Source organism: Sciurus vulgaris, assembly GCF_902686455.1.
Source record: "Sciurus vulgaris genome assembly, chromosome: 4".
In the NCBI taxonomy this organism is placed as follows: domain Eukaryota; kingdom Metazoa; phylum Chordata; class Mammalia; order Rodentia; family Sciuridae; genus Sciurus; species Sciurus vulgaris.
In genome coordinates this window covers 46080683-46102176 of record NC_136464.1, presented here as the reverse complement: position 1 = coordinate 46102176, position 21494 = coordinate 46080683, and the positions used below count along the sequence as shown (strand labels likewise).

Below are 21494 nucleotides of genomic sequence, written 5' to 3'. Positions count from 1 at the left end.
GAAGAGTCTCTGAAGGGTTCCACAGGGCGAAGTCTGTCCGATGGGTTTCGCAGGTGGGGGCGCAGGGGTCTTCGGGTGGATGCAGAGGCGCGGCTCGGGAATCCGTGCGGAGAAGCCCGAACCAGTGGACACACCTCACTGGCTCGCACAGCATGAAGTCGGCATGCGCACAGCGCAGGCTCTCCTGGCTGTCCGTCGTTCTGTCAGTCTGGACTGGGCATTTCCAGTGGAGCCACTCTCTTTCTGGACAGTGGCCCACGCAAGCAGGGGATGCAGCAGAGGTGGCTGAGGCATTTGGCGATCCTCCTCCTCACCCTCTTCCAACCCCGGCTGCTGTCCTCCGGGGCTTGGCCAGTGGAGGGACCTTGGGAGGAGGAGCGGCTGGGCACCGGGTCGTGCTGGGAGGCGAGGCTGGCAGCGGGTGTGTCCTCGTGGAGGAAGCAGAGAGGGAGGGCGGGCACGCTGGCACTTGCAGCAGCCTTGTGCTGGGGCTGCTGCTGCTCACAGGGCAAGGGAAGGGCAGGCTCACTGGGCAGCTTCTTGGGGCAGGGCTCCGCGGGGCCAGGGCGCTGCTCGGGCTTCACCTCGAGTGCCCAGGCCTCCCCCTGGCCTCTCTGGCTCTCCAGGATGCGATAGGTCGCCATCGCGTGGTTGAATTTGCGACTCACCACAGACACCCAGGCGTGGTAGTGGTCGAAACCCAGGCGGACCATTTCTGTCAGAATTTCGGGATCGGGGAGTTTGGGGAGCGCCTCACAAGCAGGACTGGCTGAAGCTTCCTCGCCCTGGGCCAGCCACGGGTGCCCCAGTACCTGGTCGATGGTGGGCCTCTGCCTGGGGTTGACGGTGAGTATGTCCCGGATGAGGCTCTGGGCGTCCTCGGAGACGTGCTGGGGAATGTGGTAGGTGCCCCGCCTGATGAGCCTCTTCACCTTCCTGTCGGTGCTTGCGGCAAACGGGCATCTGCCTGTGAGCATAGCGTAGAGGAGGACCCCCAGGCTCCAGACGTCCGCCGGGGGGCCCTCGAATAACTTCTCACAGACGATTTCAGGGGCAACGTAGAAGAGAGTGCCCCAGAACCTGTTGAGCTTCCTCCCAGGCGTGAATCTGGTGCTCAGGCCAAAGTCTATGAGCTTGGCCCTGCCGCTGGCATCCACCACCACGTTGTCCGGCTTCAGGTCCAGGTGCACGATCCCGTTCCTGTGGCAGTGCTGCACGGCCCGCACGATCTGCCTGAACAGCGTGCGGGCCTCCTCCTCCTGCATGCCACCAGTTTCCGGGATGAGGTCCCAGAGCTCTCCCCCACCTGCGTGCTCCATGACGAGGTACATGTAGTCCTTGGTCTGGAAGACCTGGAAGAGGTGGATCACATTCGGGTGGTCCAAGCCCGCCATCATATCTGGTTCAGATAGGAAGCGGAAGTTCGAGGCCCCTTTGGCCAAGACCTTCACTGCAACCTCTGTCCCAGTGAGGAGATGGCGGGCAAGTTTCACCTGGGCGAAGCCCCCTGCCATAATGTTCTTCAGGACCACGTAATGGTCCTCGAAGGCAGGCTCACACCAAGAGCTCTGCCCCCGCAGCTCTACACTGCTCTGGCTACTCTCGCAGCTCATCCTAAACCGGAACCAGGATGCTAGCTGCTAGCTAAAAAAAAAAATAACAAACGAAAACAAAAAACAAAACAAAACCCCCAAATACAAAAGCAAAACAAAATAAAAGGAAAAAAAAATAAACCAAATCAAAAAACCCAAAATCCAAAGACCACAACCACCAACCACCAGCCACCAGCCACCAACCGCCAACCACCACAAAACGCTCTAACTATCTGGGAGTCCGACAGGTCACCACCAAGAGCTTCCTGTACTTATGGACAAAAAACCCAGCTGAGGCCACTCTCTTATATACCTGCAGTTTGAGATTCCCTCACAATGGCTCCTTGTGAGGTCAGAGCAAGAAATGACCCAGCCACAGCTGGGCAAAACCCCCAGGGGTCATCTCACTCTGGGGCCTCCAGGACCTTTCCCACTTTCATAATAAGAATAAAAGAGGACTCTGGAAGGTTTTTTAATTAAGTGGGTTATGGAGACTGATGTTTACTTGTTTAGAAATTAAAATTTGTAGGATACTTTAGTGGTCTTTTCATTTGAGACAGAAAATCTGTTATCACTTTGTGTCTTTGAAAGACCTCATCATATCTACACTCAAAGTTTCCACTTCTTTGCTGCCTGAACTGAGCATCTTTCCTCCTCTGGGCCCTTGCCACATGGTGGACTACCTCACCTTGGGCAGAGCAATGAAGTTGACCATCTTAGAACTGAGACCTCTGGAACTGTCAGCCCCAACGAAGTGTTTTCTCCTCCACGTTGTTCCTGTTGGGTGTTTTGGTCACAGAGAGAAAAGAGCTAATAAATCTCAGCCATATATCACTGTGCCCAGTTTGACAAATGGACATGTGTGTGTGTGAGTGTGTGTGTGTGTGTGTGTGTGTGTGTGTGTGTGTGTGCGCCCACGTGTGATTTTGGGAACTAAACCTTGTCTTTGCACTTGCTGGACATCCCTGTTAATGTGCACATCCCTTCCCTGAGGTTTGGGCTTCCTTGACTCACCAACTCTCAATCCTGTTACACTAAGGCTGAACTTTAAAAGGGATACATACATTCAAACCACGGCACAGGTTAAACAAGAGCCCTGGAGTTGGTCCCCACTAGATGTGCCCTGTGCCAGAGGAGTCCTTTAGGTTTGTCCTGAGGGACATTAGATAGGAACTCAGATCTGGATGAAGATAGAAAGATTCTTGGTAAAGCTAAATTTTGACAAAGTATAAAATCTAGTGTTACTTTTGTTTTTTATAAGATGTATGAGAATAAAGTATCAAAATGCCCTAATTTTATTCTTTGGTGTAAAATAAATACCTTATGTAACACTGTAACATCAGTAAGTGAGGGGCAGGGTCTCAGAGGTAAAGTGGCCGCCTCTGTACAATACTAAAGTCATGTTGCTATGGATTCATATCAGAGTGGCATCTCCTTCTCATGATAAATGGAACCCCCACAGGAACCACAAAGAAATGCTTGTAGAGCACACCCCAAATAAGAAGTAAGGGAATTAAACGTTTCATTAGAATCATGAAATAAATAGGAGGGAAGATCATCAAATAGCAAAGCAAATCACGTTGAATCAAAGCTTGTGATCTTCTCCTTATAAGGACACAAGGCAGACTGAACAAGAGGCCCAGCTGTTGTCCTTATAAGGACACAAGCTTCACTGAACCAAGGGCCCCTCCTGGATCTCCTTTTATGGACACAAGCCAAGCTGAACCAGAGCTCCGCCCTCATCTCCTTATTATGACACAAAGCACCCTGAACCAAGGGCCATGATAAATATCAAAGTCTTGCACAAGTCAAAACTCTATTCTGTAAGCACTTCTCCTAGCCTATGAACTCTCTTCAGTGAGAAGAGGGACAAGAACTTGAATTTTTGATGCCCAGCACCTAATACATAAATTAACACCTAGGAGTTTTCCCTTAATCTTGATCAATTATTTGTTTGTTCTGATTGGGTGGGTGGGCGAATGGATGGAGAGATAGATGGATGGATAGATTACTGAATGGTTGGAGGTATGGATGGAAGGAAGGAAGAATGGAAAGATGAATAGTTAGATGTATGGTTGTGATATGAGTCTGGAATTCAGATCTGGTCTTTATTCCTGTGGTGTTGCAGATTAAACATGCAACAAATGCCAGGCAATAGCAAAAAGTCAATTTTTTTTAAGAGACAGGAGAGAGAGAGAGAGAGAGCGAGAGAGAGAGAGAGAGAGAGAGAGAGAGACACTACTCCAGACATGAGGGGACCCAGAGGTGGTGCTCATGGGATGGGGGGTGTCTTACCTTTTTAAAGATTTTAGGTTTCCTTTCTTCTCAAGCCTATCTGACCAAAAGTCAGGAAAAGACCAAGAGGCAGGAAAAGATCCAACCAGGGGGTGATTGCTTTTGTTTCAAAGTGTGATCCTTCCCCTTCCCCAGAGGTGTTAGCAACCAGTGATGTGGAAGAGCTATCTATTTATTTCCTTCTCTTTGATAATCACCTACCTGTCTTTTGCCCCTGAATCATTTGGTTGGCAGCTGGGTGGCTGGCTGAATGCAAGAATGTAAAGTGTCTAAGAAGTGTCTGATACATACAATAAACTGTATTTATTTAAACTGTAATAAACAATAAGCTGTGAACCTCTGTTGTCTTAAAGCATATAATTCCTTTATTTTCATATACTGAAACATTTGTGTCTAAAAATTTCAACTCATTTAACCCATTTGAATACTGTACATGGAATACTGTTGTTCTCATGATAGCAAAAATATACAGTGTTCCACATGTGTTTTATTTGTGCAGAGAACCAAATGCATTCTGCATAAAACCTGCTCTTTTATGTTACAAAGCTAACTCTTAAACAGTTGGAAAAAACTCAGACAATTACTTGGCATACATTGGCATAAACAGATATGCTTTTTACTCAAGGACATTAGATTTTCCACTATGGGAGTGGAAGGGGCTTCCTCTGTCATCAAAATCTGTTTTGGATACTATTGCTAAATAACAAACTGCCTCAAATCTTAGTAGTGAAAAATATCGATTGAATCATGGCTACAGGTTGTGTTGTGTCAGAAATTAGGATAGAGTACTGGGGGATGGCTTGTTTCTCTTCATATTCTCTGATATCTCATCTAGGAAGACTCAAAGACGTGAGTGGGACTTGATGACTAGGGACTAGAATCTTTGGGAGTCTTATTCACCTGTCTGGTATCTGGGCTGAGGTGTCTTGCACACTGAGCTCAGCAGGACTGTCAATCAGAGTGCATAGATGAGTCCTCTCCATGCAGCTGTGCTCCCTGCAAACGTGGCAGCCTCAGGCTAGTTGAACATATAACTTGACAACTTGTGGCTCCAACACAAATATTTCAGTGGGCAAGGCAGAAGCCTCCTTGCCTGTTAGTCATAACATCCTTGGTGTTCACATAGTGTCACCTCCATTCTATTTTATTGTTTGAAGTAGTTCCCAGGCTATCTAGGTTTCCAGGCAGGAGACATAAACCTTACACCTTGAAGGCAGGAATGTAAAAGTGTTTTAGGGTCATGTTTAACCCCCCTCACCCCTAAGTGTTAGAAACTAATGTGTGAAATCCTATGGAAGGCAGTCTTACCTTAATTCATTCCATCACATTTTGGGCCTTGACATGTATCATTCATTTTTGTGAGAAATCAGATCTCTAGCTTCCCCATCATGCCCAGAATATGCTGGCAACACAGAGGTGAGAAAACTTTACCTCCTTTCCTGAATTCAGTGCTTTTCATGGACTAAGCCAATGTTGAGAAAGGAACCCTTGGGCCTGGCTGGACCTTGGCAGGGAAACTTCCTCATGTTCTGAAGGTTAACAGGACCCATGCTCTGTTCAGAGAAAAGCAGTTGGGCACAGAATGACACGCCACGACTGGGCAAGCATGGTGAGAGCAGTGACCTGCACCAAACCTCCATCACCCCTCTGCACTCCTTGTCCTTAGGATCTTGTCCACTTGCCTAATTATTCTTCCAAAGGGCAACAGATTTCTGGAAATACCAGGGCCAGGGGAAAAGTAGCACTTTCTTGTGCATTCAGGTTTATGGACACATACTTGGGGCTAAAGGATGCCTGTAGAGATGGTATTAATCAGCTATTCTGCTGTTGTGACTAAAGGCCCAACCCGATCAACTATAGGGGAGGAAAGATTTATTCAGTGGCTCAGGGTTTCAGAGGTTTCCATTCACAGACAGCCATTCACAGATTCCTCAGGGATCAAGGTGAGGCTGAACATCATAGTGGAAGAGTGTGGCAGAGGACAGCAGCTCACATGAGATCATGAAGAAGAGAGAGAGAGAGAGAGGCTCTCATTTCCAGATACAAAATACATACTCCACAACCATGCCCCCAATAAGCCACACCCCACCTGCCTCCAGTTATCACTCTGTTAATCCCACCAGGGATTAATTCACTGATTAGGTTAGGGCTACAACCCAATCATTTCTCCTCCAAACCTTCTAGCATTGTCTCACATGGGAGCTTTTGGGGGATCCCTTACATCCAAACTATAACAGAGACTCTTCCTTAGCCTCTTCAGGGACCTTGAGTCAGGGCACAGAGATCTTGGGACTTGAGACTCACTGGCACCAGGGAGTCAAAGAGGTCACAATGTGGAATAACAGGATTTGGATGATGCCCTACATCCTGTCCAGCAGGATATCACAGGAACTCAGAGTGACCCATGATATCCAGAGGAATGTCCTTGTTCGGATGGGATACACTCCTGGGACTGAGTGTCAGAGGTGGTGCAATCTGCCCACCCTGCCAGGAACTGATGTGCCTGAGTGTCCTGTAGGCTGTGAGCTGTGGCCAGTAACCTGGACATCACCTCATCCACTAACCCCAAATGTCTTACCACATAAGAGAAAAAGGATGTAACAACCATCTCCAGTCCCATGGAGTCACCCAGGAGCAGCTGGCAGATCCAGTTGAAATATCCCTTTGTGTGTTTTGCTCAAGATAGAGCAGGACCTTTAAGTAAGCTTCATAGTAATCAGTACGTTAATTGAACCCTTATTATGTTGTACACATTAGAAACACTACATAGGTTGGAAGATGGAAAGACCTCCCAATGCTCCTGGATAGGTAGAATTAATATTGTTAACATGGCTGTACCTCTAAAAGTGCTCCTAAAATTTAATGTAATTCCTACTAAAATCCCAATGACATTCTTTATAGAACTAGAAAAATAAATCATGAAATTCATTTGGAAAAATAAAAGAGCCAGAATAACCAAAGCAATCCTTAGCAAAAAGAGTAAAGCAGGAGGCATCACAATACAAGACCTCAAACTATACTACAGAGCTATAGTAATAAAAACAGTATGGTAATGGCACAAAAACATACACATAGACCAATGGTACACAATAGAAGACACAGAAACAAACCTACATAAATACAGTTATGTCATACTAGACAAAGGCACCAAAAACATTTCCTGGAGAAAAGATAGCCTATTCAACAAGTGGTGCTAGGAAAAATGTAAAGCCACATGTAACAAAATGAAGTTAAACCTTTATTTCTGACCCTGCTTAAAACTCAACTCAAAGTGGATCAAAGACTTGGACAATAGAACAGAGAGCCTGTGACTACTAGAAGAAAAAGCATACCCGAACTTTCACCATGTTGGCCTAGGATCTGACTTCCTTGACAAAACTCTAAAGCATAAGAAGTAAAATCAAGGATCATTAAGTGGGATGGATTGAAAAGCTTCTTCTCATCAAAAGAAACAATCAATAATGTGAAGAGAGAGACCACAGATTGGGAGATAATCTTTACAACATGCACGTCAGATAAAGCATTAATCTCTAGGATATAAAAAGAACTCAAAAAACTTCATACCAAAAAAACAAATAACCCAGTCAATAAATGGACTAAGGAACTGAACAGATACTTATATACTTCACAGGAGAAGATATACAATCGGCCAACAAATATATGAAAAAAGGTTCAACATCTCTAGTAATTACAGAAATGCAAATCAAAACGGCTCCAAGATTTCACCTCACTCCAATCAGAGTGGCAATTATCAAGAATACAAGCAACAATAAATGTTGACCATTCCCGGGTTTATACCCAAAGGAATTAAAATCAGCATACTACAGTGACGCAGTCACATCAATGTTTACAGCAACACAACTCAAAAGGGCTAAACTGTGGAACCATCCCAGGTGTCCTTCAACAGGTGAATGCATAAAGAAAATGTGATACACATGCATGATGGAATATTATTCAGCTTCAAAGAAGAATGAAATAATGGCATTTGCTGGTAAATGAATGGAGTTGGAGAATATCATGCTAAGTGAAATAAGCCAAACCCAAAAAACCAAAAGCCAAATGTTTTCTCTGACATGCAGAGAAATAAGGGGTGATGTGCTATGAAGAACAGAGTTACTTTATATGAGGTAGAAGAGGGTGATGGGTGGGGAAGGGGTATGGGAATAGGAAAGACTGTACAGTGAAAGACATCATTCTTCATTTATATATATATGACTGCATGACCAATGTGATCCTACCATATGTACAATCAGAAAAATGGGAAATTATACTTCACTTACGTATGATTTCTTAAAATACATAAATGCATTCTATTGTCATGTATAAATAATTATAACAAATTGAAAATTTTTAAAAATCATGAAGATTGGAGTAAAACTGATTTGAAGTGAAAGCAAGACAATGTAACAAGTTTGGCAATGAAAAACACAAACACACACAAGCACCACAAAAAACTAAAATTCTCCCACTATATTTTACATATTGAGAGGTATTTTCTGGATGAATTTAATTGGAGAAAATCTGTTATATGAACATGTTAATACTTATTCTTTTATCTCCTGACACTTACAAATAATACATATGGTTAAAACAGCATGATAGTGAATTTTTACTTGAAAACTTTTTTCTTAGCTCCAGGTGGAAAAGGGCAAACTATTAAAATGACACATGGCACATCATTTTGGTGACCACCAGGGAAGGGCAGGAAGAAGCTGCCAGCAGCTCTGTGAGTCCCAGTGGTGCAGACACGCCAGGGCTGAAGGTACAGGAAGCTTCCTGTCCCAACCCAGTGTTTACTTTTTGTGTGCACTACACTGTGTAAAAATCCAGTGTCAACCGAACTCAAAGAGAGAAGTAATTCCACATGGCTGCACTATGCTTTTATGTGAGTAGCAGCCTTGAGATGTCACATCTCTGCTCCCCAAATCTCAAGTATTCACTCTCCACCACCTTCACCTGGGACCAGGAGAACCTATTGGGAGGGGAGACACACCCAGCCACTGCTCCAGGCAGGCCCACCCCTGCCACTGGCACTGCAAATGGGATTATGGAGATGAAGTTACAGAGCACGCTGGAGTCTCCAATGTCTTTGCAGGGTGTCTCCTCCAACAGTTGCAACCCACCCTCCCCACACACTTCAGGGAGGGGTCTGAACTAGGAAAAGTATTCCTCCTGGCCACAGTGACCAGTTCAAAGTGAATCAAGAATACACTGGATCAAGGGGAACATCTCCATCTAGACTCTGTCAAAGGACGCAAGTCCCCTCTGCATTGGTTTAAGGCAAGTGAGTCCCCATCTACCCTGGGCTCAAGGCGAGCGAGTATATCCAGTGAGCAGTAGAGGGAGCCACAGCGGTCCAGGCCTTGGACAGGATAGCTGCTGGACTCCGGCCTTGCCCTGAGGCCTCTCTCTTAAAAACGAAACAAAACAAAAACAAAAAACAAAAACACCCAAACTGCGTTTTTAAAATCTTTGAAACATCAATTTTATTATACAATTTGTGAATAAAAAATAAAAACAAAATGAAGAGTAAACTTCTCCCAAAGCATGGGAGAAACAGGACAAAGGGCAGGGCAGGGCAAGTGTCCCAGGGAAGAGTCTCTGAAGGGTTCCACAGGGCGAAGTCTGTCCGATGGGTTTCGCAGGTGGGGGCGCAGGGGTCTTCGGGTGGATGCAGAGGCGCGGCTCGGGAATCCGTGCGGAGAAGCCCGAACCAGTGGACACACCTCACTTGCTCGCACAGCATGAAGTCGGCATGCGCACAGCGCAGGCTCTCCTGGCTGTCCGTCGTTCTGTCAGTCTGGACTGGGCATTTCCAGTGGAGCCACTCTCTTTCTGGACAGTGGCCCACGCAAGCAGGGGATGCAGCAGAGGTGGCTGAGGCATTTGGCGATCCTCCTCCTCACCCTCTTCCAACCCCGGCTGCTGTCCTCCGGGGCTTGGCCAGTGGAGGGACCTTGGGAGGAGGAGCGGCTGGGCACAGGGTCGTGCTGGGAGGCGAGGCTGGCAGCGGGTGTGTCCTCGTGGAGGAAGCAGAGAGGGAGGGCGGGCACGCTGGCACTTGCAGCAGCCTTGTGCTGGGGCTGCTGCTGCTCACAGGGCAAGGGAAGGGCAGGCTCACTGGGCAGCTTCTTGGGGCAGGGCTCCGCGGGGCCAGGGCGCTGCTCGGGCTTCAACTCCAGTGCCCAGGCCTCCCCCTGGCCTCTCTGGCTCTCCAGGATGCGATAGGTCGCCATCGCGTGGTTGAATTTGCGACTCACCACAGACACCCAGGCGTGGTAGTGGTCGAAACCCAGGCGGACCATTTCTGTCAGAATTTCGGGATCGGGGAGTTTGGGGAGCGCCTCACAAGCAGGACTGGCTGAAGCTTCCTCGCCCTGGGCCAGCCACGGGTGCCCCAGTACCTGGTCGATGGTGGGCCTCTGCCTGGGGTTGATGGTGAGTATGTCCCGGATGAGGCTCTGGGCGTCCTCGGAGACGTGCTGGGGAATGTGGTAGGTGCCCCGCCTGATGAGCCTCTTCACCTTCCTGTCGGTGCTTGCGGCAAACGGGCATCTGCCTGTGAGCATAGCGTAGAGGAGGACCCCCAGGCTCCAGACGTCCGCCGGGGGGCCCTCGAATAACTTCTCACAGACGATTTCAGGGGCAACGTAGAAGAGAGTGCCCCAGAACCTGTTGAGCTTCCTCCCAGGCGTGAATCTGGTGCTCAGGCCAAAGTCTATGAGCTTGGCCCTGCCGCTGGCATCCACCACCACGTTGTCCGGCTTCAGGTCCAGGTGCACGATCCCGTTCCTGTGGCAGTGCTGCACGGCCCGCACGATCTGCCTGAACAGCGTGCGGGCCTCCTCCTCCTGCATGCCACCAGTTTCCGGGATGAGGTCCCAGAGCTCTCCCCCACCTGCGTGCTCCATGACGAGGTACATGTAGTCCTTGGTCTGGAAGACCTGGAAGAGGTGGATCACATTCGGGTGGTCCAAGCCCGCCATCATATCTGGTTCAGATAGGAAGCGGAAGTTCGAGGCCCCTTTGGCCAAGACCTTCACTGCAACCTCTGTCCCAGTGAGGAGATGGCGGGCAAGTTTCACCTGGGCGAAGCCCCCTGCCATAATGTTCTTCAGGACCACGTAATGGTCCTCGAAGGCAGGCTCACACCAAGAGCTCTGCCCCCGCAGCTCTACACTGCTCTGGCTACTCTCGCAGCTCATCCTAAACCGGAACCAGGATGCTAGCTGCTAGCTAAAAAAAAAAATAACAAACGAAAACAAAAAACAAAACAAAACCCCCAAATACAAAAGCAAAACAAAATAAAAGGAAAAAAAAATAAACCAAATCAAAAAACCCAAAATCCAAAGACCACAACCACCAACCACCAGCCACCAGCCACCAACCGCCAACCACCACAAAACGCTCTAACTATCTGGGAGTCCGACAGGTCACCACCAAGAGCTTCCTGTACTTATGGACAAAAAACCCAGCTGAGGCCACTCTCTTATATACCTGCAGTTTGAGATTCCCTCACAATGGCTCCTTGTGAGGTCAGAGCAAGAAATGACCCAGCCACAGCTGGGCAAAACCCCCAGGGGTCATCTCACTCTGGGGCCTCCAGGACCTTTCCCACTTTCATAATAAGAATAAAAGAGGACTCTGGAAGGTTTTTTAATTAAGTGGGTTATGGAGACTGATGTTTACTTGTTTAGAAATTAAAATTTGTAGGATACTTTAGTGGTCTTTTCATTTGAGACAGAAAATCTGTTATCACTTTGTGTCTTTGAAAGACCTCATCATATCTACACTCAAAGTTTCCACTTCTTTGCTGCCTGAACTGAGCATCTTTCCTCCTCTGGGCCCTTGCCACATGGTGGACTACCTCACCTTGGGCAGAGCAATGAAGTTGACCATCTTAGAACTGAGACCTCTGGAACTGTCAGCCCCAACGAAGTGTTTTCTCCTCCACATTGTTCCTGTTGGGTGTTTTGGTCACAGAGAGAAAAGAGCTAATAAATCTCAGCCATATATCACTGTGCCCAGTTTGACAAATGGACATGTGTGTGTGTGAGTGTGTGTGTGTGTGTGTGTGTGTGTGTGTGTGTTTGTGTGTGTGTGTGTGTGTGTGCGCCCACGTGTGATTTGGGAACTAAACCTTGTCTTTGCACTTGCTGGACATCCCTGTTAATGTGCACATCCCTTCCCTGAGGTTTGGGCTTCCTTGACTCACCAACTCTCAATCCTGTTACACTAAGGCTGAACTTTAACAGGGATACATACATTCAAACCACGGCACAGGTTAAACAAGAGCCCTGGAGTTGGTCCCCACTAGATGTGCCCTGTGCCAGAGGAGTCCTTTAGGTTTGTCCTGAGGGACATTAGATAGGAACTCAGATCTGGATGAAGATAGAAAGATTCTTGGTAAAGCTAAATTTTGACAAAGTATAAAATCTAGTGTTACTTTTGTTTTTTATAAGATGTATGAGAATAAAGTATCAAAATGCCCTAATTTTATTCTTTGGTGTAAAATAAATACCTTATGTAACACTGTAACATCAGTAAGTGAGGGGCAGGGTCTCAGAGGTAAAGTGGCCGCCTCTGTACAATACTAAAGTCATGTTGCTATGGATTCATATCAGAGTGGCATCTCCTTCTCATGATAAATGGAACCCCCACAGGAACCACAAAGAAATGCTTGTAGAGCACACCCCAAATAAGAAGTAAGGGAATTAAACGTTTCATTAGAATCATGAAATAAATAGGAGGGAAGATCATCAAATAGCAAAGCAAATCACATTGAATCAAAGCTTGTGATCTTCTCCTTATAAGGACACAAGGCAGACTGAACAAGAGGCCCAGCTGTTGTCCTTATAAGGACACAAGCTTCACTGAACCAAGGGCCCCTCCTGGATCTCCTTTTATGGACACAAGCCAAGCTGAACCAGAGCTCCGCCCTCATCTCCTTATTATGACACAAAGCACCCTGAACCAAGGGCCATGATAAATATCAAAGTCTTGCACAAGTCAAAACTCTATTCTGTAAGCACTTCTCCTAGCCTATGAACTCTCTTCAGTGAGAAGAGGGACAAGAACTTGAATTTTTGATGCCCAGCACCTAATACATAAATTAACACCTAGGAGTTTTCCCTTAATCTTGATCAATTATTTGTTTGTTCTGATTGGGTGGGTTGGCGAATGGATGGAGAGGTAGATGGATGGATAGATTACTGAATGGTTGGAGGTATGGATGGAAGGCAGGAAGAATGGAAAGATGAATAGTTAGATGTATGGTTGTGATATGAGTCTGGAATTCAGATCTGGTCTTTGTTCCTGTGGTGTTGCAGATTAAACATGCAACAAATGCCAGGCAATAGCAAAAAGTCAATTTTTTTTAAGAGACAGGAGAGAGAGAGAGAGAGAGCGAGAGAGAGAGAGAGAGAGCGAGAGAGAGAGAGAGAGAGAGACACTACTCCAGACATGAGGGGACCCAGAGGTGGTGCTCATGGGATGGGGGGTGTCTTACCTTTTTAAAGATTTTAGGTTTCCTTTCTTCTCAAGCCTATCTGACCAAAAGTCAGGAAAAGACCAAGATGCAGGAAAAGATCCAACCAGGGGGTGATTGCTTTTGTTTCAAAGTGTGATCCTTCCCCTTCCCCAGAGGTGTTAGCAACCAGTGATGTGGAAGAGCTATCTATTTATTTCCTTTTCTTTGATAATCGCCTATCTGTCTTTTGCCCCTGAATCATTTGGTTGGCAGCTGGGTGGCTGGCTGAATGCAAGAATGTAAAGTGTCTAAGAAGTGTCTGATACATACAATAAACTGTATTTATTTAAACTGTAATAAACAATAAGCTATGAACCTCTGTTGTCTTAAAGCATATAATTCCTTTATTTTCATATACTGAAACATTTGTGTCTAAAAATTTCAACTCATTTAACCCATTTGAATACTGTACATGGAATACTGTTGTTCTCATGATAGCAAAAATATACAGTGTTCCACATGTGTTTTATTTGTGCAGAGAACCAAATGCATTCTGCATAAAACCTGCTCTTTTATGTTACAAAGCTAACTCTTAAACAGTTGGAAAAAACTCAAACAATTACTTGGCATACATTGGCATAAACAGATATGCTTTTTACTCAAGGACATTAGATTTTCCACTATGGGAGTGGAAGGGGCTTCCTCTGTCATCAAAATCTGTTTTGGATACTATTGCTAAATAACAAACTGCCTCAAATCTTAGTAGTGAAAAATATCGATTGAATCATGGCTACAGGTTGTGTTGTGTCAGAAATTAGGATAGAGTACTGGGGGATGGCTTGTTTCTCTTCATATTCTCTGATATCTCATCTAGGAAGACTCAAAGACGTGAGTGGGACTTGATGACTAGGGACTAGAATCTTTGGGAGTCTTATTCACCTGTCTGGTATCTGGGCTGAGGTGTCTTGCACACTGAGCTCAGCAGGACTGTCAATCAGAGTGCATAGATGAGTCCTCTCCATGCAGCTGTGCTCCCTGCAAACGTGGCAGCCTCAGGCTAGTTGGACATATAACTTGACAACTTGTGGCTCCAGCACAAATATTTCAGTGGGCAAGGCAGAAGCCTCCTTGCCTGTTAGTCATAACAGCCTTGGTGTTCACATAGTGTCACCTCCATTCTATTTTATTGTTTGAAGTAGTTCCCAGGCTATCTAGGTTTCCAGGCAGGAGACATAAACCTTACACCTTGAAGGCAGGAATGTAAAAGTGTTTTAGGGTCATGTTTAACCCCCCTCACCCCTAAGTGTTAGAAACTAATGTGTGAAATCCTATGGAAGGCAGTCTTACCTTAATTCATTCCATCACATTTTGGGCCTTGACATGTATCATTCACTTTTTGTGAGAAATCAGATCTCTAGCCTCCCCATCATGCCCAGAATATGCTGGCAACACAGAGGTGAGAAAACTTTACCTCCTTTCCTGAATTCAGTGCTTATCATGGACTAAGCCAATGTTGAGAAAGGAACCCTTGGGCCTGGCTGGACCTTGGCAGGGAACCTTCCTCATGTTCTGAAGGTTAACAGGACCCATGCTCTGTTCAGAGAAAAGCAGTTGGGCACAGAATGACACGCCACGACTGGGCAAGCATGCTGAGAGAGTGACCTGCACCAAACCTCCATCACCCCTCTGCACTCCTTGTCCTTAGGATCTTGTCCACTTGCCTAATTATTCTTCCAAAGGGCAACAGATTTCTGGAAATACCAGGGCCAGGGGAAAAGTAGCACTTTCTTGTGCATTCAGGTTTATGGACACATACTTGGGGCTAAAGGATGCCTGTAGAGATGGTATTAATCAGCTATTCTGCTGTTGTGACTAAAGGCCCAACCCGATCAACTATAGGGGAGGAAAGATTTATTCAGTGGCTCAGGGTTTCAGAGGTTTCCATTCACAGACAGCCATTCACAGATTCCTCAGGGATCAAGGTGAGGCTGAACATCATAGTGGAAGAGTGTGGCAGAGGACAGCAGCTCACATGAGATCATGAAGAAGAGAGAGAGAGAGAGAGGCTCTCATTTCCAGATACAAAATACATACTCCACAACCATGCCCCCAATAAGCCACACCCCACCTGCCTCCAGTTATCACTCTGTTAATCCCACCAGGGATTAATTCACTGATTAGGTTAGGGCTACAACCCAATCATTTCTCCTCCAAACCTTCTAGCATTGTCTCACATGGGAGCTTTTGGGGGATCCCTTACATCCAAACTATAACAGAGACTCTTCCTTAGCCTCTTCAGGGACCTTGAGTCAGGGCACAGAGATCTTGGGACTTGAGACTCACTGGCACCAGGGAGTCAAAGAGGTCACAATGTGGAATAACAGGATTTGGATGATGCCCTACATCCTGTCCAGCAGGATATCACAGGAACTCAGAGTGACCCATGATATCCAGAGGAATGTCCTTGTTCGGATGGGATACACTCCTGGGACTGAGTGTCAGAGGTGGTGCAATCTGCCCACCCTGCCAGGAACTGATGTGCCTGAGTGTCCTGTAGGCTGTGAGCTGTGGCCAGTAACCTGGACATCACCTCATCCACTAACCCCAAATGTCTTACCACATAAGAGAAAAAGGATGTAACAACCATCTCCAGTCCCATGGAGTCACCCAGGAGCAGCTGGCAGATCCAGTTGAAATATCCCTTGTGTGTTTTGCTCAAGATAGAGCAGGACCTTTAAGTAAGCTTCATAGTAATCAGTACGTTAATTGAACCCTTATTATGTTGTACACATTAGAAACACTACATAGGTTGGAAGATGGAAAGACCTCCCAATGCTCCTGGATAGGTAGAATTAATATTGTTAACATGGCTGTACCTCTAAAAGTGCTCCTAAAATTTAATGTAATTCCTACTAAAATCCCAATGACATTCTTTATAGAACTAGAAAAATAAATCATGAAATTCATTTGGAAAAATAAAAGAGCCAGAATAACCAAAGCAATCCTTAGCAAAAAGAGTAAAGCAGGAGGCATCACAATACAAGACCTCAAACTATACTACAGAGCTATAGTAATAAAAACAGTATGGTAATGGCACAAAAACATACACATAGACCAATGGTACACAATAGAAGACACAGAAACAAACCTACATAAATACAGTTATGTCATACTAGACAAAGGCACCAAAAACATTTCCTGGAGAAAAGATAGCCTATTCAACAAGTGGTGCTAGGAAAAATGTAAAGCCACATGTAACAAAATGAAGTTAAACCTTTATTTCTGACCCTGCTTAAAACTCAACTCAAAGTGGATCAAAGACTTGGACAATAGAACAGAGAGCCTGTGACTACTAGAAGAAAAAGCATACCCGAACTTTCACCATGTTGGCCTAGGATCTGACTTCCTTGACAAAACTCTAAAGCATAAGAAGTAAAATCAAGGATCATTAAGTGGGATGGATTGAAAAGCTTCTTCTCATCAAAAGAAACAATCAATAATGTGAAGAGAGAGACCACAGATTGGGAGATAATCTTTACAACATGCACGTCAGATAAAGCATTAATCTCTAGGATATAAAAAGAACTCAAAAAACTTCATACCAAAAAAACAAATAACCCAGTCAATAAATGGACTAAGGAACTGAACAGATACTTATATACTTCGCAGGAGAAGATATACAATCGGCCAACAAATATATGAAAAAAGGTTCAACATCTCTAGTAATTAGAGAAATGCAAATCAAAACGGCTCCAAGATTTCACCTCACTCCAATCAGAGTGGCAATTATCAAGAATACAAGCAACAATAAATGTTGACCATTCCCGGGTTTATACCCAAAGGAATTAAAATCAGCATACTACAGTGACGCAGTCACATCAATGTTTATAGCAACACAACTCAAAAGGGCTAAACTGTGGAACCATCCTAGGTGTCCTTCAACAGGTGAATGCATAAAGAAAATGTGATACACATGCATGATGGAATATTATTCAGCTTCAAAGAAGAATGAAATAATGGCATTTGCTGGTAAATGAATGGAGTTGGAGAATATCATGCTAAGTGAAATAAGCCAAACCCAAAAAACCAAAAGCCAAATGTTTTCTCTGACATGCAGAGAAATAAGGGGTGATGTGCTATGAAGAACAGAGTTACTTTATATGAGGTAGAAGAGGGTGATGGGTGGGGAAGGGGTATGGGAATAGGAAAGACTGTACAGTGAAAGACATCATTCTTCATTTATATATATATGACTGCATGACCAATGTGATCCTACCATATGTACAATCAGAAAAATGGGAAATTATACTTCACTTACGTATGATTTCTTAAAATACATAAATGCATTCTATTGTCATGTATAAATAATTATAACAAATTGAAAATTTTTAAAAATCATGAAGATTGGAGTAAAACTGATTTGAAGTGAAAGCAAGACAATGTAACAAGTTTGGCAATGAAAAACACAAACACACACAAGCACCACAAAAAACTAAAATTCTCCCACTATATTTTACATATTGAGAGGTATTTTCTGGATGAATTTAATTGGAGAAAATCTGTTATATGAACATGTTAATACTTATTCTTTTATCTCCTGACACTTACAAATAATACATATGGTTAAAACAGCATGATAGTGAATTTTTACTTGAAAACTTTTTTCTTAGCTCCAGGTGGAAAAGGGCAAACTATTAAAATGACACATGGCACATCATTTTGGTGACCACCAGGGAAGGGCAGGAAGAAGCTGCCAGCAGCTCTGTGAGTCCCAGTGGTGCAGACACGCCAGGGCTGAAGGTACAGGAAGCTTCCTGTCCCAACCCAGTGTTTACTTTTTGTGTGCACTACACTGTGTAAAAATCCAGTGTCAACCGAACTCAAAGAGAGAAGTAATTCCACATGGCTGCACTATGCTTTTATGTGAGTAGCAGCCTTGAGATGTCACATCTCTGCTCCCCAAATCTCAAGTATTCACTCTCCACCACCTTCACCTGGGACCAGGAGAACCTATTGGGAGGGGAGACACACCCAGCCACTGCTCCAGGCAGGCCCACCCCTGCCACTGGCGCTGCAAATGGGATTATGGAGATGAAGTTACAGAGCACGCTGGAGTCTCCAATGTCTTTGCAGGGTGTCTCCTCCAACAGTTGCAACCCACCCTCCCCACACACTTCAGGGAGGGGTCTGAACTAGGAAAAGTATTCCTCCTGGCCACAGTGACCAGTTCAAAGTGAATCAAGAATACACTGGATCAAGGGGAACATCTCCATCTAGACTCTGTCAAAGGACGCAAGTCCCCTCTGCATTGGTTTAAGGCAAGTGAGTCCCCATCTACCCTGGCTCAAGGCGAGCGAGTATATCCAGTGAGCAGTAGAGGGAGCCACAGCGGTCCAGGCCTTGGACAGGATAGCTGCTGGACTCCGGCCTTGCCCTGAGGCCTCTCTCTTAAAAACGAAACAAAACAAAAACAAAAAACAAAAACACCCAAACTGCGTTTTTAAAATCTTTGAAACATCAATTTTATTATACAATTTGTGAATAAAAAATAAAAACAAAATGAAGAGTAAACTTCTCCCAAAGCATGGGAGAAACAGGACAAAGGGCAGGGCAGGGCAAGTGTCCCAGGGAAGAGTCTCTGAAGGGTTCCACAGGGCGAAGTCTGTCCGATGGGTTTCGCAGGTGGGGGCGCAGGGGTCTTCGGGTGGATGCAGAGGCGCGGCTCGGGAATCCGTGCGGAGAAGCCCGAACCAGTGGACACACCTCACTGGCTCGCACAGCATGAAGTCGGCATGCGCACAGCGCACGCTCTCCTGGCTGTCCGTCGTTCTGTCAGTCTGGACTGGGCATTTCCAGCGGAGCCACTCTCTTTCTGGACAGTGGCCCACGCAAGCAGGGGATGCAGCAGAGGTGGCTGAGGCATTTGGCGATCCTCCTCCTCACCCTCTTCCAACCCCGGCTGCGGTCCTCCGGGGCTTGGCCAGTGGAGGGACCTTGGGAGGAGGAGCGGCTGGGCACAGGGTCGTGCTGGGAGGCGAGGCTGGCAGCGGGTGTGTCCTCGTGGAGGAAGCAGAGAGGGAGGGCGGGCACGCTGGCACTTGCAGCAGCCTTGTGCTGGGGCTGCTGCTGCTCACAGGGCAAGGGAAGGGCAGGCTCACTGGGCAGCTTCTTGGGGCAGGGCTCCGCGGGGCCAGGGCGCTGCTCGGGCTTCACCTCGAGTGCCCAGGCCTCCCCCTGGCCTCTCTGGCTCTCCAGGATGCGATAGGTCGCCATCGCGTGGTTGAATTTGCGACTCACCACAGACACCCAGGCGTGGTAGTGGTCGAAACCCAGGCGGACCATTTCTGTCAGAATTTCGGGATCGGGGAGTTTGGGGAGCGCCTCACAAGCAGGACTGGCTGAAGCTTCCTCGCCCTGGGCCAGCCACGGGTGCCCCAGTACCTGGTCGATGGTGGGCCTCTGCCTGGGGTTGATGGTGAGTATGTCCCGGATGAGGCTCTGGGCGTCCTCGGAGACGTGCTGGGGAATGTGGTAGGTGCCCCGCCTGATGAGCCTCTTCACCTTCCTGTCGGTGCTTGCGGCAAACGGGCATCTGCCTGTGAGCATAGCGTAGAGGAGGACCCCCAGGCTCCAGACGTCCGCCGGGGGGCCCTCGAATAACTTCTCACAGACGATTTCAGGGGCAACGTAGAAGAGAGTGCCCCAGAACCTGTTGAGCTTCCTCCCAGGCGTGAATCTGGTGCTCAGGCCAAAGTCTATGAGCTTGGCCCTGCCGCTGGCATCCACCACCACGTTGTCCGGCTTCAGGTCCAGGTGCACGATCCCGTTCCTGTGGCAGTGCTGCACGGCCCGCACGATCTGCCTGAACAGCGTGCGGGCCTCCTCCTCCTGCATGCCACCAGTTTCCGGGATGAGGTCCCAGAGCTCTCCCCCACCTGCGTGCTCCATGACGAGGTACATGTAGTCCTTGGTCTGGAAGACCTGGAAGAGGTGGATCACATTCGGGTGGTCCAAGCCCGCCATCATATCTGGTTCAGATAGGAAGCGGAAGTTCGAGGCCCCTTTGGCCAAGACCTTCACTGCAACCTCTGTCCCAGTGAGGAGATGGCGGGCAAGTTTCACCTGGGCGAAGCCCCCTGCCATAATGTTCTTCAGGACCACGTAATGGTCCTCGAAGGCAGGCTCACACCAAGAGCTCTGCCCCCGCAGCTCTACACTGCTCTGGCTACTCTCGCAGCTCATCCTAAACCGGAACCAGGATGCTAGCTGCTAGCTAAAAAAAAAATAACAAACGAAAACAAAAAACAAAACAAAACCCCCAAATACAAAAGCAAAACAAAATAAAAGGAAAAAAAAATAAACCAAATCAAAAAACCCAAAATCCAAAGACCACAACCACCAACCACCAGCCACCAGCCACCAACCGCCAACCACCACAAAACGCTCTAACTATCTGGGAGTCCGACAGGTCACCACCAAGAGCTTCCTGTACTTATGGACAAAAAACCCAGCTGAGGCCACTCTCTTATATACCTGCAGTTTGAGATTCCCTCACAATGGCTCCTTGTGAGGTCAGAGCAAGAAATGACCCAGCCACAGCTGGGCAAAACCCCCAGGGGTCATCTCACTCTGGGGCCTCCAGGACCTTTCCCACTTTCATAATAAGAATAAAAGAGGACTCTGGAAGGTTTTTTAATTAAGTGGGTTATGGAGACTGATGTTTACTTGTTTAGAAATTAAAATTTGTAGGATACTTCAGTGCTCTTTTCCTTTGAGACAGAAACTCTGTAATCACTTTGTGTCTTTGAAAGACCTCATCATATCTACACTCAAAGTTTCCACTTCTTTGCTGCCTGAACTGAGCAGCTTTCCTTCCCTGGGCCCTTGCCACATGGTGGACTATCTCACCTTGGGCAGAGAAATGAAGTCAACCATCTAGGAACTGGGACCTGGAGAAGTTTTTCTCCTCCAAGTTGTTCTTGGATGTTTTGTTCACGGACAGAAAAGTGGTAATAAAATACAACTATACAGCACTGTGCCCAGATTGAGAAATGTGTGTTGGGGGATGTGTCCACTTGCTGTGTTGGGAACTAAACCAGGTCCTTGAACTTGCTGGAGAAGCTCTCTTAATGTGTACA

The 21494-nt window shown here is 46.5% G+C and overlaps 3 protein-coding genes across 3 annotated transcripts; all 3 read right to left on the bottom strand.

Moving 5' to 3' along the window:
- Positions 1-203: 203 nt before the first annotated feature.
- Positions 204-1613, bottom strand: LOC306658902 (sperm motility kinase 3A-like; the record flags this gene model as incomplete). Its single annotated transcript, XM_079136205.1, has 1 exon — positions 204-1613. The coding sequence occupies one exon, from the start codon at positions 1611-1613 to the stop codon at positions 204-206; it is 1410 nt and encodes a 469-aa protein (XP_078992331.1).
- Positions 1614-9682: 8069 nt separating this feature from the next.
- On the bottom strand, positions 9683-11092 carry LOC306658901 (sperm motility kinase 3A-like; the record flags this gene model as incomplete). Its single annotated transcript, XM_079136204.1, has 1 exon — positions 9683-11092. The coding sequence occupies one exon, from the start codon at positions 11090-11092 to the stop codon at positions 9683-9685; it is 1410 nt and encodes a 469-aa protein (XP_078992330.1).
- Positions 11093-19188: 8096 nt separating this feature from the next.
- Positions 19189-20598, bottom strand: LOC306658900 (sperm motility kinase 3A-like; the record flags this gene model as incomplete). The annotated part of the gene is made up of 1 exon (XM_079136203.1): positions 19189-20598. One exon carries the CDS (start codon positions 20596-20598, stop codon positions 19189-19191), a length of 1410 nt encoding a protein of 469 aa, XP_078992329.1.
- Positions 20599-21494: the final 896 nt, after the last annotated feature.